General features: G+C 34.7%; 2 protein-coding genes across 4 annotated transcripts; both read right to left on the bottom strand.

The window, feature by feature from the left end:
• Positions 1 to 2326: 2326 nt before the first annotated feature.
• On the bottom strand, positions 2327 to 4859 carry LOC143920187 (kelch-like protein 41b). 3 transcript variants are annotated; one of them, XM_077442919.1, is made up of 11 exons: positions 4836 to 4855; positions 4632 to 4759; positions 4398 to 4537; positions 4149 to 4324; positions 3908 to 4083; positions 3656 to 3817; positions 3428 to 3580; positions 3209 to 3357; positions 2934 to 3137; positions 2663 to 2843; positions 2327 to 2590 (listed from the first exon to the last, which is right to left on the bottom strand). In XM_077442919.1, exons 9-11 carry the CDS (start codon positions 3000 to 3002, stop codon positions 2439 to 2441), a joined length of 402 nt encoding a protein of 133 aa, XP_077299045.1. In that variant the 5' UTR covers positions 3003 to 3137; positions 3209 to 3357; positions 3428 to 3580; positions 3656 to 3817; positions 3908 to 4083; positions 4149 to 4324; positions 4398 to 4537; positions 4632 to 4759; positions 4836 to 4855; the 3' UTR covers positions 2327 to 2438. The 3 variants fall into 3 exon arrangements, with proteins under 3 accessions (XP_077299045.1, XP_077299043.1, XP_077299044.1); XM_077442917.1 differs by having other exon boundaries at positions 3656 to 4083; positions 4836 to 4859; XM_077442918.1 differs by having other exon boundaries at positions 3656 to 4083; positions 4398 to 4759.
• LOC143920493 (kelch-like protein 25) lies at positions 3056 to 4178 on the bottom strand. Its single transcript, XM_077443371.1, has 5 exons — positions 4149 to 4178; positions 3913 to 4083; positions 3638 to 3817; positions 3209 to 3357; positions 3056 to 3137 (listed from the first exon to the last, which is right to left on the bottom strand). Exons 1-5 carry the CDS (start codon positions 4176 to 4178, stop codon positions 3056 to 3058), a joined length of 612 nt encoding a protein of 203 aa, XP_077299497.1.
• Positions 4860 to 26811: the final 21952 nt, after the last annotated feature.

Genomic DNA, 26811 nt, shown 5'->3' with positions numbered 1-26811 from the left:
GTTGTTGTTGTATACAATTGATTTAATCGGCTTCGGACAATGTCTGTTTTGGACGTGTCCCTCGGAGCGCAAGTACAAGGTAAACATCTTTGCTTTGCTCCACTCTCGTCGAAGAAAGCTTTCAAACTTTGATATAATGCTTTTACAAAGTTCGACTCCTGTCGAAAGTTTCTTAAATTATTCTGCAAGATTTTAATTGGATTCAGATCTTCCCAAATGAATTTTTGGGGAGGAGTTTGCTTGCATATTGCGCGTTTCGCACACAATAAATAACAATGCCCGTTTTGATTCCGAAAGCTCTTCATCACATTTAATACAATCATATAAACTTGTACTATATAAATAATGTTATACTATATAAAGAAGTTTATTTGTCAGTTTTGAAAATCTACAGTTTTAAAAGAGAAACTTTCGTCATGCACGGCATAGTGAATTGCTATTATGAAACTTTTCAACGATGAAACTTACACTCCACATCCTCTCTCTTTTCCTAATTAACTCTCCCTAAAAACTACCCCACAAACCTAATCTGAAGTACCTTTTCTGAAGTGTACAGCAGCGTTTCTCAACCTGGGTCCAGACTCTCTAAAGGGAGGCACAAACTAACATTCTATTTTTGGGGAGGCATAAAGAGCTCTAGGAGAGGCACGTTCAGAATAAAATTATAAAATTTTTATATTTAAATAATATCGAAAGAAGAGCTTAAATGTTTTCTTTGTCATCGAACTGAATATACGTTTGCATTTCGGAAAAGAGTTCAGAGAAAAGAATTTTACTTTTGCAATCGATAGGGCTGCTTCAATGGAAAATATCGAGGACTATCGCATATCTGAAAAAAATATGTTTTAAATAAGTTTGGGAAGGCGTTTACATGGGTCTCTCAATTCAATTGTTTATTTTAATTCGATTTCAGTCGAGGAAAAATGGTCGAGCCTCACAGCAGGAAAAATTTGATCGCGAATATTTAACGTTTCAATTCATTATAAAATAAAATCGACCAGCAAAATGTGTTCGCTAATAAAGTGGAAAATTCATTAAACTAATTGAATTGTGATTAGCATGAACAAACTAATTTTGTACATGCTTTTTTTTATAATAATTTTAATTATTTAGTTGTGTTGAAATTTTCCTTCGCTTGTCAAAAACAGATTCATATGTTATTATTAGTGAATTTGAATTTTAAAATGATTTACACATATAATTTTAAACGGTATCGAAATAAACATCAGTGTTTGTTTAATTATGTGCAACGTGAAGTGAATGTGAAATGTGAAGATGATCGGCAAAGGTTCTTAAGCAATTGCTATGGAAACTACAACCAGCTGGTGCATATTGACTTTATTTTATATTGCTGTGCAACTTCATTTAATAATTCCTGTATGCCAATTTTGCATTGAGCATGTTTTATTAATTAAAAATAAAATTAAATCGTCTTCCAATCCCGCTGTACTCTTAGTATCTACATAAGTTTGGTTTAATATCTCTTTCGGACAGAAAGCTCATACTTCCATTCGTAGGTTTATCGGGAGTGATACCTTTACCTGCACGTCTGATTTTTTGTGTATATTTTTTTATTTAATTAGCTCCTAAGCTGCTCAACAGATAGGGCTGTATCTGTATTTTACAAGTAAAATAAATTTAATATGTTTGTATTTTTTTTTAATATTTTTGCATCAACCGGAATTTTTTAGAACTCTTTTATTGATCAACTCTTGTAGATAATATTATTTATATAAATATTATATTATGTATTTTAAATGCTTTTACTAAATTATGTTCACAATACATCTTATATATTTTTTAATAGCTACTGATCTACTGATCATTTTCAATTTTAAAATTTTAATTTAATTTTGTTAGTAATCATGGTATTATATTATTATAATGTTAATGTACAGCATAATAGAAAAAAACAGAGATCAAAAACCTATTTACAATTCTTATAAATGCTCATAATACATCTAATGCATAGTATTAATTACAGACTATCTAAAGTCGACGATCTAAAGCAGATTGTGTTTAGGTAATCTGTGTTTATACCCGAAGGGTATAGACATTTTGTTGTAATCACCGAGACTATTCAAAAATGTGTTAATATGGTTAGTATCAGTGATTCTGTCATATAATCTACTGGTTAGTTTTTTAGTTAATGTCTGTAACTAACGGAATATCATTTATGGCATGTGGTTTTTTCAAGTTAGTATATGTATATGGGTGTGTTATGAATTATTTTTAGGGATTTATTTTGTATTATTTGGAGCTTGGAAAGGTTATTATTCGAGGCGTTCATTTATAAATAAATATTCACAGAAAAATAGAAGTTGTTGTATATTATGCATTTATTCAAACATTTAGATACATTAAAAATTCGAATAATACAAAAAGTATACTTTAAATACACTATTGATTATTTTATGTTATATTTATTTCGATTATTTCTAATTTTTCGAAATAATGGAATCATATGGAATGACATGTGCAACCGCACGAGTTCTCCTTCTGTTAAGACTTTTTGAAGCTTTCCAAGATTTGTTTGTCTCGTCGTATTCCCAAACATCCTTAAAATAGGACCACCATCCATTAGTTCCACCTGAAATTAAAACAATAAATTAATTCAACATTTAAGGCATGTAAATTCAAATAAATTTATAAAACAACTCACCCATGCTGAGTAGTTTGTTTTGGAAACTGCAGAGACTGATTCCTTGTGCAGGTTTCGGTAGTTTGGTGAATGCTGTCCATACATTTGCATTCGAATCGTAATGCTCCACACTATCTAAATAAGTATCAGTTTTATATTCATATCCACCAGCGACGTAAAGTTTCCCTTTGAATGCGACGCTCTAAAATGGTGAAGTCAAAATTAAGTTATTTTATTTCGGAGAGTTTTGTTTTATTTGCGATAGTTGTTAGTAAAATTAATTGAAATTCACCGAATGAGAATATCTTCCCTGAATCATCTGAGCGCGGTAAGTCCAATGATTGGTCTCCACTGAATACATCTGCACTTTCTTCGAAGATATACTTTTTCCATTATCACGTGTAAGCTCGCCGGTCACAAATATTTTTTACTATGATACCAAACAGCCATCAACAATGGAGCGGTGATTTCCCAATCCCCAGTCTTGCTGTTCCACCTAATTGTTATATACAATAAGCGTTAAATTATTTTTCAATCGATCTGATGAAATGATTGCAATTTAATTACCTTTCCACTGATTTACTAGATCTACCACCAATGGCGTAAACATCCGTGGACGAATCTCGACGAAGTGTTGCTGCTGAGAAATCACTACGAGCTTGATTTAACGGCTTCAATGGATGTTTCTGACCGCTTTTCAAATCAATGTATTCCACCTGAAAACAAATAAATTTGTTATGTTCTGATTTCTCTAAGTGGGTACTTCTCAAGACCGGAAAATTTTACTGAAGTCACTGAGTTATATGAAGAATTGTTTCCGCCGATGATGACGATCCAATCTCCCACGATGACAGACGCAAAATCACATTTATTAATTCCAATATCTTCGGATAGAGTCTAACTTTTACGCCCGTCAAATATATCGATGGTATTTTCCATCTGAAAACACGATATGCAATAAAATAATAAATTTACAGTGCAATCAAAATATTATACTTGTGATATAAAACTGACGTTTAAATCTTTCTCCCCAACCAGTGCTATTTTTTCCTTTTTTCTACGAGGGGTCTCTCTATAGATGGAAGATTTATTATCCTTGTCTTTAATTGCCTGACTAATAGAGGTAAAACACTCTGCACACAAAAGACAGAACTTCAATACTTCGTCAACGAGAAACTGAACATATAAAACATTATTCGAATTTTTTTTTTCAATAAACTGAAATATTCATTTTATTTAAAATTCTTTGTAGAAAGCAAGGATAACCTCACAGATCTCATCAACTGGGCCAATTCAATCTTACGGTTTGCATCGTCATGATTTACCCATAATTTCACACTATTGAATACGCATTCTTCGGAAGAGATGAGCAAATCGTCCGATTTCAAGATTTCGATCACGATGGAGGCTGGCAGATTGAGAAAATCTTGTGTTTTGTGCAGCTAAAACAGAAGTGGAATTGAAAAATAATTAAGTGACTATGTGTTTTTATATAATCAACACTCACCGTCTCGAAATTGTCCAGAGTCAAATTCATTGCCTTTTTTATTAATTCGGAATCTCCCGATATTTTCAAAACTTCCAGACAGTTTCAAAGATCGGCTGTTTTAAATTGCTTTGGAATTTTCACTTCGAGTCGGTTGGCTAGCTCCATTACTTTTTCGAATTGATTTTCGTCAATCACTAAAATTTATTTTAGATTATAACATTTGAAGACGAAAATAATTTATTATTTTGGATTTTTATGAACTCATACTTATTTTTCCGGTGTAACAATACTTCAGGATTGCTTCGAAGACTTTGAAGTCAAAATTTGAAAATATGTCCTCCACTTGACCTTCATTTGTCCCAAACAATTCGCTGCAAGCCGTTAACACGATCAAGTGCGCGTAGAATCTGCAATTATGAAAAATTATAAGTAAAATGACAGAACAATTTGGATTTTAAATATTTTTGGATTTTAAATATTAAGATACTTTCGGTCTCGAACAATAAATCCGGTGTCGTAACTCTTATGTCGTTTCATGGCATCATACAAATATGCCACACGTTTTGCAGCAAAATCGGACTTCGACTACATTACGAACATTTTGTTTCTGATTTTCTCTTAGATTTCCCCTGAAAAAAACTTTAAAATTAGACAATATAAATACGGTAGAGCTATTAGTGCTAAGCATAATAAAGTTAGACTTACCAATTGGAAATAATAGCAGCGAATGAAGCATTGTCATTCTGCGGTTTTATTGCGATATATAAGGATAACTCATCAGATGTGACATTATATCACAGAAAAACATGTTTTTACAATATTTTGTTTAAAATAATAATGAAAAACCGCATGAAAATAACTAACCACTCATCCGATATAAAAATAATCGTCTTTTCACAGATTACACACATTTTGGAATTAAAAATAAGATAATCGATAATATAATTAGACAAACTACTCAAATCCGCCATGTATCTTTTGCACTCAAAAGGAATACTTCCGAATTAACCAAAAGTTAGAGATAGTAATTAATGAGAATTGATTAATAACCGCAAACTTGTATTTTCTTCAAGATAATTTCAATGACATTGACATTGAAAAACCGCATAAAAAAACAACTGAATATTGCAAATAGAAACAGAATTGTTGATACTGATTTAAACTCCATCATCATATCGTATATGTATATATTATAAAAACTTCACTTTAACGGTTTGAACCTTGACTTAAAAGTTAATTGTGTGTGTGTGTGTGTCTTTATGCTGCCCATAATGGATTTCAATAAAGTGTTCAAAATCAGTTTCAGTTTCATATATTTATCAGTTTCATGTATGTATACATATACAATTATACATACTATTTTTTTATTTTTATATTTGTATCTCTACCGGAAGAAGTTCTTTCACACTAGAGCAGCGTCTCCCAATTTTTTGGTTCACGTATTCCTTGGCAGCCCATTTCATGATGTTATCCAAAATTATATTACTAAAATCTTGATGTTTTATGTTTAATTTTTTTATTGTAATAAAATAAAAGTAAGCCGGAAGTAGAAAATGAAATGACAAAAATAAAAACAGGATTATTTTTTGGTACATTTATATATGTTATAAATGTACCACATTGACAATTTCGCAATAAATATCATATTACAAAAGGAATCAGTTTATTTATCATTTATTTTAATTTTTATTAATGTTTATTTCAAATAATTTATTCTTTATCTGAAACTATAAATCTGTCTAGCCCGGTAACCTATTACATTATTAACAACTTAACTATTGATTATTACAGATAGGAAAAACTAAAGACGAATTTTTCGTGAATCTAATCGAAATTTATATTACTTGCTTATTCACTTTCTATTCACTTACTTAGATTTGATAATCGCGTTTGATCGCTGATCGATCTAAAATACTAAAATGTCATTTTGTTAATCAGAGACTAAAAACTTTGTGATATGAGTCATCGATAGTTGTGTTGAAATGCTGACAGTACGACAGTTAAAAAAATAGTGGAAGAAAAATCGAACAAGAGTAAACTCACTACGCTTAAACTTCTAGATATGAAATTTCAGTTCAATAAACCAAAAGGTCTCTGAGAAAAACCTCGACTCTCTAGAGTAAAAGTACTACTTCCGGTTCAGATAAAAATATTTAAAAAATATAAGGTTATAAAGATTATTATTTTTATTACATGTAAAAAAAAATTAGTCGGATTTAGTTAGCGGTTTGGGAGATAATTGAATTCATAAACTTAAAAAAAGAGGACACCTATAAGGGGAGGTACCATTTCCAGTCAACTTAAAAATTTGCGTCGTGTCGATAAGAATTTCAGTAACCAATACTACATAAGTTTCAGTTTGATAGGACTAACAGTGTTCAAAAATCCCCAAAATACACACACACACACACACACATTTTTTCTAGATCATGAAAACGTGATCAGTAATCGATTCTGAGTTTGAATCAGTCAAAATCTCTAGTTCAAATTTTCGCATGATCACAAAACTTCATCTATTGATACTACGTATATACATAGATAAAGTAAAAAAAATGGTTTAATTAGATGAAACCATTCCGTATAAATTGGGCACATAATTTTCAGGCACTATCAAATTAATATATGCGTAATAAACACGCAATATATAACGCTTAATATGCAGAGGGGTTTTTTCCTTCAGTACATGCGAGATCCACGATTAGGCGGGCTTAAAAAGCGTTTAAGAAGACCTCGACGAGATGAGGTTTTCAGATGGGATGTAGTGAAGCGTCCAGGGCTTCTGAAACGATGGTTCGCCCCTTCAGATGGATGGCATGCGGATTTGAACGTTGGACTCGACGCGTAAGTGAAAGCGGAAGCTGAACCGCGCTCTAGACGTTAACTAATGACGGCCATTTGTCTGACGGACCCCGTTTTTGGATCTCTATCCAAACGCATCCGAAACTATTTTGTACGCTTGATATATACGGCCAGGGAGAAAGGGTTCACTGCAGGGCTGGGTAACCTTCCACGTCCTTGTCAAATAGTAAACCATTAGTCAACTTTGCCCAGATCTATATCACGATGAGTGGAAACAAGGAATCGGGAATATATTCAAGACGAATGAAATTGATACTTTTCAAAGAATAAATCTTATCATGAAGTATTTAAAACTTTCAAGTTAAGAACAAAAGAAAATCGACATAGTACAAGTCTTCCATGTTTCTTTGTACTTTGTATAAGATTCTGTCGGATGCTATTTGAGTATGGTTTCAACTAATAATTCTGTTTTTTCGATGATTTTCATTTCTCGAGAAATAAGAATTCTCAATTTAACTCAACAGTTCTCAAGAAATTTTGATAAATGAAAAAATGTATATAACACAGTAAAGTATCGTTTATTCGCTAAATCAAACGTGCTCATGAACTCCCCCCTCTCGAGAGCTGTTCGACTCCTTAACTTACTGGCAAGTTACTTGGACCTCTTCAATGCCAGTTATGTTGAGTTGGAATACATCCTAAATAGCACGATATAATTTTCTAATCTTATTTATTTGTTTTTTATTATATGTACATATTTCTTACTTGATTGTTATTATTTATATGATTATTTTTATAATATATTAACTTATAACCACAGCGACGTTTTGGGACTACCTGTCAGGTCCATGTGGTATTGATTTTTAAAATAAAATAATTGGATTCTAAAATATAAATATATGTTTTCGCATTATTGGTAGGTAATTTTTGTATGTATTATCTTAACTAGATAAACATTAAAACATTTAAATTTTATTATATTAACTATAAAGTCAATTTACATAACTTTATCTCTTTCAAAGTTGATTTTATTTTATTATCACGTATGTATGAATTAATATTAGATACTGTAACGCGACGTTCTCTCGAGTGTCCCTTCAGTTGGTAGCGGTAGTAATATTTAGGGTGCTCCTCTCGAGCGCCCCGAGAGCGAGTCTCTCACCCGCCATCCACCGAGGAAGAAATATCTCTCCTGTGCACGTCTCCAGGGGGAGACGGGGCCCAGAGATCCACCATCTTGCTGAAGAACCGCTGTGAGGTCGAGTGCAGCATCACTCCCTCCCAAGAGTACCAGCCCAACGTCCCCTGTATTCCTCACTTCGTTTCCGGAGAAACATCAGCCGTGAGAGGACCGCAGAGCCAGCTTCCCGACCACGAGGAAGCTGTTATCAACGAGACGATTTGCAGCCAGGAACCTCCTCGACTATATATAAACTGTATCCCAAGGTTAGTTCACGTTTCCATATAACCCGACCCTTGGAAGAAGAACGACGTAAACGCTCTTTGGACCTCCCACCGCGAGATCAGACAGGCGCGCGTAAAACCGTTCGTTACAATACCTTATTTTTAAAATATCCATTTAAAAAACACATGCCATCTAAAGTAAAGTCTGACATCCAGATTCTTTTTTTTGTTTTGTGTTGACGTTGGTTTAATTGACAATAAGGCTTCAAATTAGCACGGAAAATGATTTGTTCTCTTGCCCATCAATTCAAATATACAAAATATTTTCTCCATTAATAACCCATGAAACAGATGAATACAACCGGAAACACACTGAAATGCGTATATACAAGACGCCCAAAGAGACACACCGGTCTTATTCTATCTCTAATTTGGAAACAGCTTTACAGTGTGTCAAGTATAATTAAAATTTGCATCGGAGTTGACCACCACTGGCCCAGTGATTTTGACCGAGTGACGTCAAAGTCAATAACCTCTTCCACTCGCATACACCACGTTCCAATCAAAATTTTTGGCTCCAGTATCCTTTTTTTTAGTCCACGTGGGTGTATTTGTGTTTGGGAGGGAGGAAGGGGGAGGGAAAGGGTTTCAGTACATACATACATGCCTTCGAAAACTGTTCTGGAAATTTAATTAAAATGCGTGTAAAGTTGACTGACACAAAGGCATTATTCATGTGCAAAAGCATGCGATGTGCGCGTCCGTGTACCCCCGTTTGTTCTGAAAGGGTTTTCTCATTAACGAGACAAAAATTATGAATCGTTGCAAAAAAAGCCTATAAAGTTATTAACTTATGCCGCACAACATGCCGCCATTTTAATAAACATTTATTACAGAAGAACGAAATAAAAGACCACCCACGCATGCTTTTAAATATTTAAAATACCGCTTAAGGTAAAATATAATATATAAATAAATGGGTTAAATGGGTCTTTACCTGTACAAATAAATAAATAAATAATACAATAGTGTACATAGTGTTGTGTTTGGTAGAAGAGAAACTTCATAGTTTCAAAGGGCATACAAAGTGTAGGGATAAGAGGGGTAGAGAGCACTAAGCAGAGCGAAAAAATCTATATTCGAAAATTTAAATGAGTGCCTATCGGAAATCCAAAAAAAATGGTATGCACTTTTGATACCTTTTTGATTGTATCATAGTAAATCGTGGTCATTGAAGCTTACACTTCAATATATGCATATACATATATGTACATACAATATCAAATAAAGCTTTAGCCACATATACTCAAAGCTAATTATAAAAATACGTTTTATATATTTTTAAACGTGAGACTAAACAAAATACTTTTGTTCTGAATTCGGATATTTTAGGTAGGTGTTTTATTTTTATAAAATTTCGCTTGTGAAATTCGATACGAGCGTTAAAAATACGAATGTCAAAAGTAATTGCGGTGAAATATTGTAATGCGCCCTGCGGATTCGCAACGGGGGTGGGGGAGGGTTGCGCTTTAAAAACGCTTTAAACAAATTATGTTCGGGAAATTGGGATTGATTTGTGCGAATTCTGGAAATGGGAAATGGGGCGAGGGGAGGAAGCGGGGGGCGGGGGCTGGTAATGGTACACCGGAGGGCAGTAAAAACTCCAGTGCCGATTGTTTAACACCGGCACTTTGTCTTCAATTTGAATGACCTGATGGAGGGGTGGTGGGGAAAATCGGGGAAAGAAGAGGAAAATTCACGCGCGAGCCTTTAATACATGGTTTTGTCGTATTGATTTTTTTGACTGGATTTTAATAGATTTTCAGTCGTGTTAAGGAGACATGATTTAAAAAAAAATATTCTTGAGGCCACCCTTATAATTTTTAAAAATACTTTTCATAATTAAAATTTGAGATTTTTACTAACACCGTTGCATATTTATACATTGGCCGTTTTTGAACCGAGTAGCAGATGTACATATAATAATTTTTGTTGAAAAAAGCTCACAAAACATCGCTGTAGGTGGGAGTGGGTACATACAAATACGTGTTGGTATAATCGCGTTTTGTCAGAGTTTTCCTTTGGCAAAGGGAGAAGTTGGGGTGTGGTACGGGTGGTAGAGACAGAGAGAGAGAGAGAGATGAGATTGTGGCAGATGCACCACGGGTGCATTTTAGTCGTGCACTCCACTCGGTTTTAGCATCTGTCGCGCATCTCCTCTTTTTGGGTCATCCCAGCCATTGTTCTCCGTCCACATAATCTATGCACACTTTCATTATTTTTCTCTTTTTCCTAGACGAGTCCCTCGTTCTAGTCTCCCTACACCCCTCACTCACCCTCTGCACTGAACATTGCATACGATGTTTGTTTATTGTTTCAAAACGACAACGATAATGTACTTATGTATGCGTCACACGTTGGGTCAAATCAACACCACTATTGGGAATTTTTTTTTAACTAGCCACGTTGTCTGTTGAAAGTTGTAAAAGACTTTGATGTGTCTTTTACTGGCATGTGTGCGAGAAGAACGCACAGCATTCAGTGGTAAAAAAATCACAGAAGTGGTAAAAAAAAAGGACAGCAGTGGTAAAAAAATCTGACAAAACTGGACATGCCAAAGGCAGTCCGAACGTGTCAAGCTAATAGCAGAGTGGGCTGTCGTTGAATGGTCCAGTCCTTTTTTTTTCACTCATCTTTATTAATAACTAGTGATTTTACCCGGCTTCGCTCGGTATTTGTAATATAAACAGCTTAAACATGGCAAAAAATCTAATATAAAACATTAATTTGTTTATTTATTAAATTTATTTGAATCGAAAAAACTTTATTTGTTTTCAATGTTCCCAATAATACTTACATACATACATACATAGTTACAACATATATGTATAGTCTCTTTCGAAATTATATATTAGATAATATTTTTATTTTAATTACAGATAATGGGATAAAAAATCACAAACGAATGACAAAATAAATAAATATAATATAATAATAATACTTAATTAATAATAATAAAAAATAAATAATAATAATAATAAATAATATACAAAAAAACGGACGCGATGTACATACATATGTACATATGTATGAATGAATGTGGGTATGTGGCGGACGCATAGAGACAAGTATAGAGATTTAAAAAAAAAATTTTAGAATGCCAGGGGTATATGTTATGCATAGGGATGTGGCGTGACGACCCATCGTGTCTTTTTAGCAAGATAAATCGTTTTTATTTTTAGCAAAGTTTGGTCTGTATTACATTTGGGATAATAGTTTTTGCACGGCTGTAAAATCAATTACACAATCAAAACGACATTTGACGTCAAATAAACATCTCTAAAATAGCTCGCACGACTCAATCAGGGTCCGTCCGGCAAACCAAACGTCAAATAGGTTGCCAGTAGCAAAAACAAAATGTGAAATCATAACCAGTTACATTTTCACTGGATATAGTTCAGTAAAATAGTATCCAACTACATTTTTACTGGTTAACATCCCACTCTTCTCATGGTTCATTATCTGCTTCGATTTGGTTTTTTTGCAGAAGCAAACACATCGTAATATATTAGCAGCCAACACTCATTTATTTAATGTTAGGTTATGTAGGTTAAGTTAGGGTTGGTTTTAGTCATTTAAATTTTATTTTTGTTACTGGCAACCCATTTGACGTTTGATTTGCCGAGCGGACCCCGATAGAGTCGTGCGAGCTATTTTAGAGAGGGGCACTCTTTTTATTTGCAGGGCGAATTGTTTTAAAGATGGTCATTTGTATATTATGTCATGATAAACACCCAATTTGTCTGGAAATAGGGCTATTTTGCCTGGCCGATAAATGGTACCCATTATATTTTAGGTACATTATTTTTCCAAATAAATGTGTCAAAGACAAAACTTTTAAGTGCTTTAAAGGGTGTTGCACCACTATCACCGCGGTCTCAAAATCAAATCAAAATACACACACGTAACTTTGTAAATGCATCAAAGCTCGGTGTAGGAAAGGTTGGGGCAATTTTGTACAAATTTGTAACCTCGCCAATTTTCAGAAACGTATTAAACTGAACATGTGAATAATTTCCCAGAGTGAGCTGGCGTCGCCTCCTAATTTTTCCTCGCAATTTAATTAACCAACATGCAAAATATGCACCGCAAATTTAGCCCGGAACAAAGCTCCGGAAATGTCTCCTCGCTAATTAATAGCTTTCAACCAGTCTTTTGGAGTATACCACGAAATTTAATAAAAGCCCGCGAAGAAGAACGTTATTGGCGATTTTACGACGGGGCGTTAAGGCGTGTTCTAATTGCCGTTAAAGCGGTCCCAAAACACCTTCCAGAGAGACTTTTATAGTGTCCCGTTAAAGCCGTAAACCGTGCAAGCCCGGCTCCGTTAATCGGTCCAGAAATTAGAGTCAGCGAAAAAATTTTATAGCAACTCGACCCGGGGAGTTATGAGGCACGAAAACCCTTTCGACGAAAAAAAAATTTAATCCAATTAGATGATGCAGAGTTGTTTGGCTCTTGGCAGGGGGTGTCTGAACGGTCGGTAAAAAATCTACCGAAAAGTGGTTATAATTTGTAAAATAATTAGCTATTGGAGTTCCTCGGCATAAAAAAACCGTTCCAAAAGATGATGGTAGCATATAACATTTGACGTTCCCATGTTTATGTACATTTATTGCAAACTGTGGAATTGCATAGCTGACAATGACGACTGCATTTTTATATAGCCAGCAGCGTGGGTCGGGGGTTGCGTTGATATTAAGCACCCAAAGGACGCCTGGTTCAATCCCGTGAGCTGAATATAATCTTAAATACTGCTTGTCAGATTAGGATATGTGCGACTTCAAGTCACACATATCATATGTTAAAGTAATATCCGATATAATTTATGTATTTAATATTACATTAAATACATTTCTATCATAAGTGCCATAGCACACATATGCCAGCAGCATGGCTCGACGGTTGCGTTGATACTAAGCACCAAGAGGTTGCCATGTTCAATCTCGTGAGCTGACTAAAAGAATTTATTCCGAGTATAATATTTAGTGCTGCTGGTCAAACCTGGATATTTATGACTCCAAGTTGATATTTTCCTATCAAAGTTTGCCAATTTATTTGATTTCACTATTGAATCGGTTTCTCAATCAAATTGGCTAAAACCATCCTATCCACTTTGTCACCACTATTTGAATATGATTTAATTTTTTATATATAGTATTTGTATTATGCTTATAAATCTGGTCACAGTGACGCGTTAGAGTTTTCTGTTATGTCACTGCGGAAAAAAATGTAAATAAAAATAAAATAAAATAAATATTGTATTCTATGTAGGTTGAGGTATTGTGAGATAGTACATGATAGCTAAAAAAATGAGGTTCTGCAAATATTTGCATAACTTTATATGAGAGTCCGTCGAAGCAGGACCCCAAGCTCTTCCAAAACTCGTTAAGGTTCCATGCTGGAGTACCTCAGGGTAGTTTGTAGGTTTGTAATGTAACATTGCACAAAATTTAAATAAAACGATGAAAAATTCGTCTCATTTTGATTCAATTTAACTTTTCGTTACACCGTTGAAACATGAAAGGCTCATGACTCTTCTCCTTCCTTCCCATCTTTCCGTTGGAACCTTGCAAATGAGTGAGTACTGAAGTCATTATGCGAAGTCAGCAGAACTTTGTGTTTGTCAGTCCGCATCCTGTGTGTATGTGCGCGTCTTGTTTACCTGATCTGAAAGCGGCTTGACACGTTTTGCAGTACAGTACATAGCTAAAATAAAAGAACACTGGTTAAGAAAGGGTGACAAAAATATTTTAACATATATTGAAAAATTGTGCACTCAATGTCTTTTTGTTTTCATTTTTCGGGTACTTTTTGATCGCCTCCCCGTATATGTAATATATAAAAAGAGAGGGGCACTGTTTTAAAAGCTTCGCTGATCCAGCAGCGATTCCGTTTGCTTTTCAGTTAAATCCGGGTCAGTTGACTAAACGCTGTACAGAGCGGGTTAAGCTGCCATGTAAAAAATAGCGCGATAAGCTACTTTTGCAGTGGACTCGATATTTGTGTTTATTTTATGTTCGCTAGATGGTCACGATTTCGTTTCAAATGAACGTAGTTTTAAATAAAATTGTGCTTTCGATAGTGTTTGGTTTTGATATTAAATTTAAGGCACGTTCCAAATGAAAAATATTGCACTAAAGCGAATAAAACGGATACGACTTTGGTGTATTCGACAACGATAAGCGAAAATTGTTAAATCAAAATAAGCTTGATTGATTCTACGCTGCTGAGAAAGAGATTTTTGTATGAGGTTGAAAATGGCTGATTTTTTTTCAGTATGCACGGATATCAAATAAAAATTAGATAAGAAATAGGTTATGGTTTTTGGGGTAATTTTCATCGAATATATGTAAATATGTGATTTTTTATTGAATATTTTGATTTGTTATTATAAAAATTGTAATTCCTTTAGTGTTCTGTAGTTTCGTGTTACATTGGTGGACGCAAGAGAATAATTATATATTAGACAATTCAGGAGAATGAAATTGAGAAATAAAAATAATTATATAAATAAAAATCAAATAAAAAGTATCTTATTATTAACATATAAGCTAAGAAGATACCGATTGAAAGCTAAAAATGAAATGTGTATGTATTATATATATAAAAAAAATTGAATCCAAATTAATAGTGTAATTTGGTCGAACCATCTAGCATGAGACTCAACTCGTGACCATTTACATTTGGTTTCAATTTCGCATTGTATTTTGGTCAAGAAATACAATATTGTTTAATTTTTGCCATGAAAATCGCGAATACGGAATATTTGGCACTCGAGTTCTCGTTAGTATGATAGTTATCGTTAGTGTGATGGACTTTTCGGCTGCTGAATGTTCCGTTATAGAGATTTTAGTGACTTTGTGACCAATAATCACCGAACCACCTTTTACACCACCTCTCGACCAATAGAATTTCGTGCAAACAGTTGAACAATGTACGCGCGAAATGTTATTATTGGTCGAGATGGGGTGTAAGAGACAGCATGTGCGTTTGACCGAAGTGTCTTCCTAAACCGGATGGATTTTAATGATAAATTTGGTGCATGTATTCAATAAATAATGAGAAACTATTGAGCAAATTTTATAAAATATAGAGTGAAAAAACGAAACAGTTATAGGCGTTAAAGCAATTAAAGCTAGATGATGGCGAAAACGGATATTCGCCAAGAAAACGCCGAAGCGAGCGCAGTAGGCGAACAATGCCACCGAACATTTTGGACGATTAACGTCAGGCACTTATTCGTGGGAGAATTTTCAAACGCGTCTAACACGATATTTTTGCACCATCGTAATGGTGGAGGATCCATTTACTTAAATTGATGACCAAAATGAGCAACATGGCAAAGTATGAAAACGATCGGATAAGAGGCTTATTTTTTTCAGAATTATAATCGTAAGTGAAACATAAAAGAGGTTTGTGAAAATAAGCAAAGAGCACCGTTTGAATCGTTTCCTTTTAATTTTTGATTCGAAAACACAATTTATTTGCGACGAAAAAAAATCTTAGTCCCCCCCGTATAAAAAAGTGCCAAATGAAATCGCTATAACAATAATATGGAGGGAAAAAAGTTTTTCCTCTGTTCGCATTGAAAACGGTTCGTGATGATGAAATGAACTCATTTCGGTAGCAGAAGGGGGCGGGCGAGGGGCCATTCAGGCGAATTGAATTATTCGAATGGCCCCGATGGTGCATCGGACTCGGAAAGGGGACAAAAAAAAATACAAGCCACCCCTTCATCCCCCTCCGTCGGCTGAGCCGTGCACGCGCGTAAAAAGATTATCAAACTCAATTTTCTCCGGAGAAAGAATGGTGGAAATCACGTCTGGCCGGTAAATGGCCGAAATTAGATCACGCGCCGAAAAATGAGCCGGGGACGTGCCGACGTCCCGCTAACTGCACACGGAATAAAAAGAATTGATAGTTTTGGGTTACGTGAGAGTCGAGAAGCGACCCCTGTCGGCTACTCGATAGGGTCACAATCTGCCCCGTTGAAAATATACACCCATTTATGGAAATCCACCCCTTCAATTATTCCACTTAATATATTTCAGTCATTTGATACAGTACTTGTTGGAAAATTTCGGCAATTTCAGATCCGGTATTACTTGGGTGGATGAAAGCTATAGAGTGAATAAAGAAAAAGTTATAGGCGTTAAAACAATTAAAATCTGACATAAGGAGATGGTGGCGAAAAGAGATATAAAGTAAGAAAACGCTAGTAACGATCAATGTGGACGATAGACGTCACTGAGAAATATGATAGAGTATTTTCAAACGTATCTATTACGATTATTTTTCACCTTCGTAATGGCAGATGTTATTTCCCCATATACTATGTATATTGATGACCAAACCAAGCAAAATAAAAAATAATCTATTATACACCCATATATACTAACTTGAAAAAACTGCATGCCATATATAATATTCCGTTTGTTACAGAAATTACTAAAAAACTAACCAGTAGATTCTATGACAGAATCACTAATAACCATACTAACACACTTGTGAAGAGTCTCGGTGATTACAACTAAATGTCTATACCCTTCAGGTATAACATACAGATTACCTAAACACAATCTGCTTTAGGTCACCGACTTTAGAGAGTCTTTAATTAATATTATGTATTAAATGTATTATGAGCATTTATAAGAATTGTAAATAGGTTTTTGAACTCTGTTTTTCCTATTATGCTGTACATTAACATTAGAATAATATAATACTATAATTACTTACCAAATTAAATTAAAATTGTATAATTGAAAATGATCAGTAGATCAGTAGCTATTAAAATAGATGAAAGATGTATTGTGAACATAATTTCATAATAATAAAAAGTATTTAAAAATCAAATCAAACCAAGCAAAATGTCAAAGTTTGAAAACGATAGGATAAGAACCCAAATTACTTCTGATTAGAAATTGTAAGAGGCTAGTAAAAAAAACCGTACTGTCCAAAAAGACCATCGTATCTGATATGTAATTTAGTATAACTAATTATGTGTAAACCTGTATGAAGCAACCTGATTAGGATCTATCATTTCGGCAGATCTGCGACACGCGCATAGACTTGACATGTAAACGTCATTCGAATTTTGGCCGAAACACCAAGCTATTCGACTTAATACCACGCTATTTAACATTCATTTTAACAATTATTATATAACCTACGAGTGATGTAAAAATATATAAGAGATTTAAACAAACATTTATTTAAATTTAAAACATTTATTTAAATTTTAACATTTATTTAAATTTAGATTTAAACAGGCGTTTAAACAATCAAAATCTGACATAAAGAGAGGGTGGCGAAAAGGGAAAAAACGATCGGAAGAGTGTGGATAAATACTAATAGACGTCATCGAGAACGATAATGGAGTATTTTCGAACGTGTCTATTACGATTATTTTTCACCATCGTAATGATGGATTTGATTTCTACATACATATGGATAACCAAGCCGAGCAAAATGGCAAAGTTTGAAAACAATCGGATAAGAACCCAAATTTCCTCAGACGAAAAAATCAAAAGCGAGCTAAGAAGAGGCTAGTAAAAAATCAGCATTGAGATAGTATATCGGGCGTTTTTTATGGGAGACCTTCGCTCACGCGCTCCGAGCCTTTTCAAAACCTATATAGATCTTAAGAAAAGGGTACCATGAAACAGAGTGACATCCTTATTTAAATACTGCGGATTTCGGTATTAGACAAATATTAATTTCATCATCATCACTCACAACCATTTACCATCCACTATTAGATGAAGGCTTCAACAATACTTTTGCATTCGTCTCTGTTTTGAGCAACTCTTATGCATATCATCACATACGTTTTTCTTATATTTTCCACCCGTCTCCTCTGTAGCATTCCTTGCACCCTTTTACATTCTTTTGTACCATTCAAGCACTTTTTTAGTCAATTTTGTTCGAGTAATTTGAATTTACATTTTAATTTCGTTTACGTCAATATAATTTCATTACATCGACCATATTTTTCATAATTCTAGACCATATAATAAATCATCCGTATAACACGTATTCCATTTTCTATCCCTCTTTGTTTTGCCAGGCATAAAGCGTTCCATACTTCTTTGAGTTCTGCCGTTAAATGCCCAAGTTTCGCATCTGTACGTCATCACCAACACATCATCATAAATCATATCATAAATCATCACATCATAAATTTTATATGCATACTTTTTTCAGGATTTTTTCGGAACTAAAACAAATAAAATTTGAAATAAAAAAGTGTCTATTAAACATCCATAGTGATTTTAAAATGATAATTAGTAGTTTTTTTAATAACAATACTATACTTTGACTAATTTATGAAAAAAGCAACAGACCCAATACGATCATTGATTTAAGTTTCTTTTTACAATCTCAGGAAATGGTCGTAACTGTACGTATGTATATTTAAGGCTTAAAAATTAGGTTTAAAATATTTAAATTTTACAACACCCTCGCTTCTTATATGAATAAAGTAATCATATAATAAGAAGCAAGTATGAAATTAAACACATTTGCATATTCACATATTTAATAATTATAGTCTGCTTTTATTAAGTGACTTACAAGGGAGGAAAATTACCTTAATTACCTTGAATGTTTTTTTTTTTATTAAATGTTTAAAAATTTCGTTAAATTCAACACACACACAGATGGTGAAATTTTGTCGTCTAATAGTTCTAGAAGAGCACCTTGCAGTAACGGAAAATGCACCTCGTCTAGTACGATCGCATTTTCCTTTTTCTTTTCCCGGGGGCACTTTTCCGATGAACGTTCGAGATTTAAAACGTTACATGGGTGAGCATAAAGTTTGACTCGCTTTTCAAAAGCGAGCTAATACTTTCCAAAATAAATACAAGTCCATCGACCGATCGTGAGATTTCCTCCCAACGAAACTTTTCACTTATGATAATGATTCTGGATTTGATATTCTTTTTTAAGGTTGGCGATTGAAACTGCTTCAAGCCGCAATTGGAGCTGCGAAGATGCTTTTAAATTAAATAAAAATGCGGGATATTGATAACAGGTAGAATAAAAGTTTCATATCCCTTGAGATGAAGACGAGTCGAAAAAACTCGCGAATGAAATAGCATTTTCTCGGAAAATGCTTTTTCCCCACCGCCACATATCCGGAAAGATCTCGTTTATCTCCTTGCAAGTTTTCAACGCGTCATTTTTCCAATTTTAAAAACGTTTCATTACAAAAAGTAATGTCAATGGTGTGCTGCCTGAATAACGTTTAAAATAAGAGAAAAAAATATAACTTCCGGCATAATAAAATTTAATAATTTTTACTTTATGTATGTACATATTTATACACAAAGCATCAATAAATTTATTTTATTTTATTACAAGTAAATTTCAAACATTATTATATACAATAAAATTATATAATACAAGATTATAGAGACATCTATGAACTATTTTTTGCGATAAATACGAACAGTATGTAGGAGGGTAGCATATCTAATATATAATTTCGAAAGAGACTTTTTAAGGTTGTAAGGTTTGGTTGGGAGCTTCAAAAATAAATCATAGTTTCTATGAGGATAGTTGAATATATATTTTTTTCGATTCAATGCTCAAATTTGCGAGAAACGGGAATACATTGAAAATTTTGGTTGAACCGTTTCAAAAATTAAATCAGATAAAATTTTCATACTCAGTCACATTTCCAAGGTCTGGCCAGCAACATCGAGCCAAGAATTGTACCCATGGCCCCTCAGTTGAAAGCATTGCAAACTAACCACTGAGTTACGTTCCTGATTGAGTTAAGATTAAGTTTCGTAATAAAATATAGGGATACATTTTCTGAAAACCTAGCTGTGTCCTCAATGTGACAAGATATTCAAGTCGCTTGATTTGTACCTATTACCTAAGTGGTGTTGAATTAAAGTTTGTGGATGAATTTTTTGATTTGGGGGTCTTGTTCTTAAATAATTTTCAATTTAAACGACACATATACAATATTTGTTTGCGAGCCACAAAAATTCTGGGACTCTTACTACGAGTTAGTAAACCTTTCCAGAGTGCGTTGGTGCCTAAAATTCTTTATGAATCTCTAGTACGTAGCATTCTAGAATTTTCTTCCATTGTATGGAGCCCTACCCATATAACTCATTCATTGAAGATTGAGAGAATCCAAAAACAGTTTCCCCGATATATTTATATGAAACGGTATGGTTATTATCCTTGGCTATATCCTAGTGCATTCTTATTCGGGGCGTTGGGTTTCAACTCATTGGAGTCTCGTCGGGATATGTTACTGGGTAGCCACTTTTTTAAGCTGTTGAATGGGATAATACACAATCCTCAGGTTCTTAATGAATTTAGGTTTTATGCTCCTAGTAAATTCAGGGACCCGAAGAATCGTGATTTGTGATCCTCCTGTGGCTCGCACAAATATTTTGGCAACGGCTCTTATATCTAGGGCAATATATCTGATCAACCGGATTGCTGGTGAAACTGACCTCTTCGATATAAACTATGCTAATCTGGTATCACTCGTCACTCGACGCTCCGTGAGAACGGACGTGCCGAAGACGTACTCTCTGTGCGAGCGCTCATAATACAGCGATACGCCATACCGTCAAAAAACCCACACCTTTTAACATACAAAACAAACACCCCCCACAAAACGAACACCAAACGAACACATGTTGGCACCATGCGAGGATCCAACCTGAAAAAGCGAATTAAGAAGACACTGATAACTACAACCGAAGCTCCTCAACCAGGCTGCTCTCAGACCGCTCAGATGGAGACCGAGTGGCAGTTTCCAAAACATACGGCAAAGAACGTGAAAGATGTTGCTCCTGAATTTAAAATTCAGGAGAAAAACAAATTTGAAGGGCTCTTGGAAGTTTCCGATGTCCCCAGAAGCGGTGGAAGAATCCCGCCCATCATCATGACAGCTACTGGCACTCACGGCAGCATGATCGAGTCGATCAAGAAGTTTATAAAAGACTTCACAATGACTTACATTGGTCAAAATAATGTCAAGATACAATGTAAAAGTCTTGAAGATTTTAAAAAACTTCGGGATGGATTGACACCAGACCGACAATTCCATACCTTTTCCAGGAAGGAGGAAAAGGAAATAAAAAGTGTCGTACGTGGCTTGCCGAAATTGCCGGAAGCTGATATTAAAGATGACATCATCAGACAGGGATTCCCTGTAACCAAAGTCATACAGATGAAGACGAAGGAGCCTAGGAGCAACGCCACCGAGCTATACTTGGTGTTCTTCAAGCCATCGGTATCGGCAAAGAAGATTAAAGAAATCCGGTACATCTGTTACACAAAGGTCAGTGTCGTTAAATATACTAGTAAATCACAAAATATTACTCAATGTTTCAGATGCCAAGAATATGGACACGCTGCGAAAAACTGCAATCGGCAGGCCAAGTGCGTCAAATGTGCCGGCACTCACCTCACCGCACAATGCAATAAAGGAATAGTTACCCCTGCTGTCTGCTCAGGCTGTTCAGGATCTCACCCCGCTAACTTCAAAGACTGTCCAAAAAGACAGAGCTATCTGAAAATGCTGGAATCGAGGAAGAATCGAGCATCAATTGTCAAAGCCAACCCTTGGAAACTCCCAGTGGCGCAGCCACAAAATATCCCGGTCGTTAACGATCATAACTTCCCAAAGCTACCGACCATTAAAACTCCTTCACCAAATATCCCTAAAAAACCCCACCAACCAACCAATCCCAACATTCAACCAACAACAGACCTAACTTCCATGGCGTCTATGACGAAGATGTTGAAGATCCTCCAGGAGATTCGTGCCAAGGCCAGCGGTTGCACCGACAAACTAGAGCTGGCACTCATGCTTGTCGAATATCTCGATGTCTTTGATTAACGGGAGGCGCCTGAACATTCTAGCTTGGAATGCTCGTGGACTTAAGAATAAGATTGACGAACTAGAGTCGGCGATCGGTGAGTACTGTGTTGACATAGTTTTAATCTCCGAGACCTTCTTAAAACCTCATATCCGTATTAACTTACCTAACTTTAACTGCTATCGCGAAGACCGAGAACAGCATGGAGGGGGAGTTGCCATTTTTATAAAATCGTCAATTAAACATTGTCGCGTAATAACTCCGCCACTAAAAAATTTAGAACTAACCGCCATCGAACTAACAATTAACAACACCCATCACATAGTAGCATCCGCTTACAATCCTCCCCAAAAACGATTATTGGCATCCGATCTTAACAAAATATTTAACATTGGTAGTTCGGTAGTGGTAGCTGGTGACTTTAATGCCAAACATCCGTTATGGAGTTGCGTAAACACTGACCTACAAGGCACAACTCTTTATAAATACATTCAACTAACAGATACAATCTTACTTCATCCGGATACATACACACACTATCCCACAAATAACTCACAACCATCCACACTAGATCTTGTCCTCGTCAAGAACTGCCCAAAAATATCGACACCAAATGCCCTTCAAACCCTGTCGTCTGATCATCTCCCGATAATCTTCTCAATCGACGGGAAACCCGAGGAAATCATCAAGCATAGTTGGGATTACGGGAGAGCTAACTGGCGAGAGTTCAAGTCATACAAAAATGACCAAACCATTCTAACTTCAACCACACTCACAAACAAAACCGAAATCGACAGCTCCATAATACACCTAACGGAATCAATAACTCGATCCAAACACCTTCACATACCTAAGACACAATACATTGAACACAAATTAGAGATAACTGACTTTGTCGCAAATCTAATTAAAAGTAAAAATAAACTCCGTAAAATTTGGCAAACATCAAAAAATCCAGCATTGAAAACATTAATTAATAAGCTCACATATCAAATTAAAATTAGAATCAAAGAAATCAAAAATGAAGCTTGGTCTAAAAAATTAGAAAAATTGAGTTCAGTTGATGGCTCTCTATGGAAATTAGCTAAAGCGATTCGCAGGACAAAAAACTCGATTCCTCCATTAGATGATGCAGGAATCTCAGTGACGCGTGATTGCGACAAAGCAGAACTATTATCAAAATCCTTCCAAAAACATCACACACTCACACAACATTACAATCACATACCAACGCATAATAAAGTCAACCGGTCCATTAAAATCATCACAAAAACTCCCACTAACAGTACTAAAAATATAAAATTGGTGCATCCGTGTGAAATCCAAAATATAATACGTAATTTAAAAAATAAAAAGGCACCTGGGCGAGATTCAATAGATAACATCACAATCAAACAACTTCCATTTAAAGCTTTAGTCTCACTATCTAAAATATTCAACGCATGTTTACTCACCAGGTATTTCCCAGAATACTGGAAAACAGCCAACGTAATTCCCATACTTAAGCCCGATAAAAGCTCAAAAAACCCGGCCAATTATCGACCCATTAGCTTACTTTGCACGCTTTCAAAAATTCTGGAAAAAATAATCTACACACGTTTACTTAAAGTCGTAAATAAGAAATTAATAAATGAACAATTTGGATTTCGCACTGGACATTCCACGACCCAACAACTAACAAGACTAACTGAACACGTGACGAAGAACTTTAATATGAAGAGAAGTACCGGAATGGTATGTCTCGACATAGAAAAGGCCTTCGACACGGTTTGTCACGATGGACTCATTCATAAGCTCCTTATTAACAAAATACCAAACTACCTAATTCTCATCATCAAATCGTACTTAACTCGTAGAAAGCTAGTGGTTAGCGTAAATAATGAATTATCGTCTCCAAAAATAATCGCAGCTGGCGTTCCGCAGGGGAGCTTGCTTGGCCCACTCTTGTTCTCCATATATATAAATGACATTACTATTCCAAAAAACTGTCACATAGCCCTATATGCAGATGATACAGCTTGCTTCACAAGTAGCAAAAAACCAGACACTATTCTTAAAAATCTTGAATTTGCAATTAAAACAATGACTGAACACTTCACTAAGTGGAAAATTCAAATTAATCAAACCAAAACAGACGCCATATTCTTTAGTGTTAGAAAACATAAGCCAAGTTCAGATCTGAAAATCCCCTCTGGAGAAAGTCTGAAATGGCAGTCAGTAATAAAATATTTAGGAGTAACGTTTGATAAAAGAATGAGATGGGCACCTCACATTGAGGCAGCGAAATGCAAGGCGATGCGGGGTATATCCTCAATATATCCAATATTTAATCGCCATAGTTCTTTATCAACGCTAAATAAAATAAAATTATATCGCGCGCTCATATTACCATTATTAACCTATGCTTCACCTGTATGGCATAACGCCTCGAATACTAACCTTTCCAAGCTCCAAGTAATACAAAATAAATCCCTTAAAATAATTTATAATACACCCATATATACTCACCTGAAAAAACTGCATGCTATATATAATATTCCGTTTGTTACAGACATTACTAACAAACTAACCAGTAGATTCTATGAAAGAATCACTAATAACCATACTAACACACTTGTGAAGAGTCTCGGTGATTACAACAAAATGTCTATACCCTTCAGGTATAAACACAGATTACCTAAACACAATCTGCTTTAGGTCATCGACTTCAGATAGTCTTTAATTAATATTATGTATTAGATGTATTATGAACATTTATAAGGATTGTAAATAGGTTTTTGAGCTCTTTTTCCTATTATGCTTTAGATTAACATTAGAATAAATATAATACTGTAATTACTAACCAAATTAAATTAAAATTGTAAAATAGAAAATGATCAGTAGATCAGTAGCTATTAAAATAGATATAAGATGTATTGTGATCATAATTTCGTAATAATAAAAAGCATTTAAAAATCAATCAAAATCAAATGCTAATCTGGTTGAGTGGTTGTTGAGGAATGCTAGTGGTTGATTTTGCCAATTATAAATGTGAATGATTTTTATTTTTATAATTTTATGATTATAATGATGTTGTGTTATTATTATAAGTTATTATGTTTGAATGATTATGTTATTATTATTGAATGACTGGCCACATTGACGCGTTGGAGCTCTCTGTAATGTCACTGTGGCTTATATGTTAAATAAAATAAAATAAAATACAAGTATCAGTCAATATCACAATATCAAACGAACACAAAATATTATCGATACATAAAATTGTTAATTTTATTAAACCAAAATCTACTTAATTATATTGTAAATAATCTTAACCCCACTTACCGGCTATTATAATATAACCAGTTCTTTCCATAAAATTGTTCATGTTGAGAAAAAAAAGTCACTTGAGACCTTCTTCTTCCGAATCGTTCGATCACTGAGGTCGTAAACAGAGACGGATCCGAGTTTTATTAGGCGTCATAATTAAAAAAAAACACACAAAATAAAACAAATAAGAAAAGCTGTTTGAAATGAACGTAAGAGTCTAGTATCGAGCCGGATTTCGTCAATAAAACCGGCACCAGGACCAGCGTCGAGGGTTTTGATTGCATTCCATTCCGCGAAAAGTTTTACAACTTACACAATTTGCACAGTTTCCGTTTCCGAGAGCTGAAAAGCCCACGGCGTAATTGAAAAAGTACCCCAGAGAGAGAGACAGAGAGATGTAGAAAGTCGGCGGGAAAAGAATATCTTCGCAAATTTGCAAGTGCCCATTCTTAAATGCGTGAAATTTCAAATTTCACGCATTCTATTATAATAAAGTATTATATTATACGTATTATAAAAAAAATCGTTTGAATTTTAAAATAATATCCCTGCGAATCGTCAGAACGCTCGATGTGATTGCTGAACGATAACAGGGAAATTCAATTAGCGAACAATCGCACTTAAGACTTTTCATTCCGTAATTGAATTGATGGACAAGTTGATTTTGAATTCTTCCGACAGTTTAATTTTTAAGCTCTATTTTCAAAATAATTTCCGAGTATTTTGTCAGCTATAAAATTACGTTTCTTTAAAAAGTTGGATTAGACAAAAATGTACGTACTAAGATTGACGCGCTGATGGCATCGAGAAATCCCGTTGTCAGTCACTGGGGGGGTCGACCGGGTGTGCGCATAGACGCAAGACGCTATCCGAGCTAATCAAAGTGTACGTTTGCATAAAAAAATGGGCCCATTGCATCATTGATATTCATGATCACCTACCACTATCACCTACCACTCAATAAAATCGTAAAATAACAATTCGAAATAGAAAAAAACGCAACGGAAAGCCGTATAGTGGGCGTATTTGATTGTCTAATATATAATTTCGAAAGAGACTTTGTATGTATGTGTTACACCGAATCCGTGAAATTGTCTATTACAAGCATTCGGCAAGAGAATTGCCGAATGCGCGAAAAATGCAAACACGTTGCCCAATACACGGATTCGGCAAATTCTTTGCCGAATGCATGAACTGGACAGCGTGTTATATTATAACCAAGTGTCAAAGTGACAGCTGAATAAGGATGTTTA

Source organism: Arctopsyche grandis, chromosome 12 (genome assembly GCF_051622035.1).
Source record: "Arctopsyche grandis isolate Sample6627 chromosome 12, ASM5162203v2, whole genome shotgun sequence".
Taxonomy (NCBI): Eukaryota; Metazoa; Arthropoda; class Insecta; order Trichoptera; family Hydropsychidae; genus Arctopsyche; species Arctopsyche grandis.
Note: the sequence above shows the minus strand (reverse complement) of the source record. Positions and strands in the feature narration are given on the sequence as shown.

Coding starts and splice junctions, on each gene's coding strand:
- LOC143920493 (XM_077443371.1), bottom strand. CDS start 4,178: ATGAATTTGACTCTGGACAATTTCGAGACG. Junction 3,818..3,912: donor TGGCCCAGTTGATGAGATCT/GTGAGGTTATCC, acceptor TTATATGTTCAG/TTTCTCGTTGACGAAGTATT. Junction 3,358..3,637: donor ACGTCAGTTTTATATCACAA/GTATAATATTTT, acceptor ATTTGTTTTCAG/GTGGAATACATTGATTTGAA.
- LOC143920187 (XM_077442917.1), bottom strand. CDS start 3,002: ATGTATTCAGTGGAGACCAATCATTGGACTTACCGCGCTCAGATGATT. Junction 2,844..2,933: donor AGGGAAGATATTCTCATTCG/GTGAATTTCAAT, acceptor TCACCATTTTAG/AGCGTCGCATTCAAAGGGAA. Junction 2,591..2,662: donor AAACAAACTACTCAGCATGG/GTGAGTTGTTTT, acceptor TTTTAATTTCAG/GTGGAACTAATGGATGGTGG.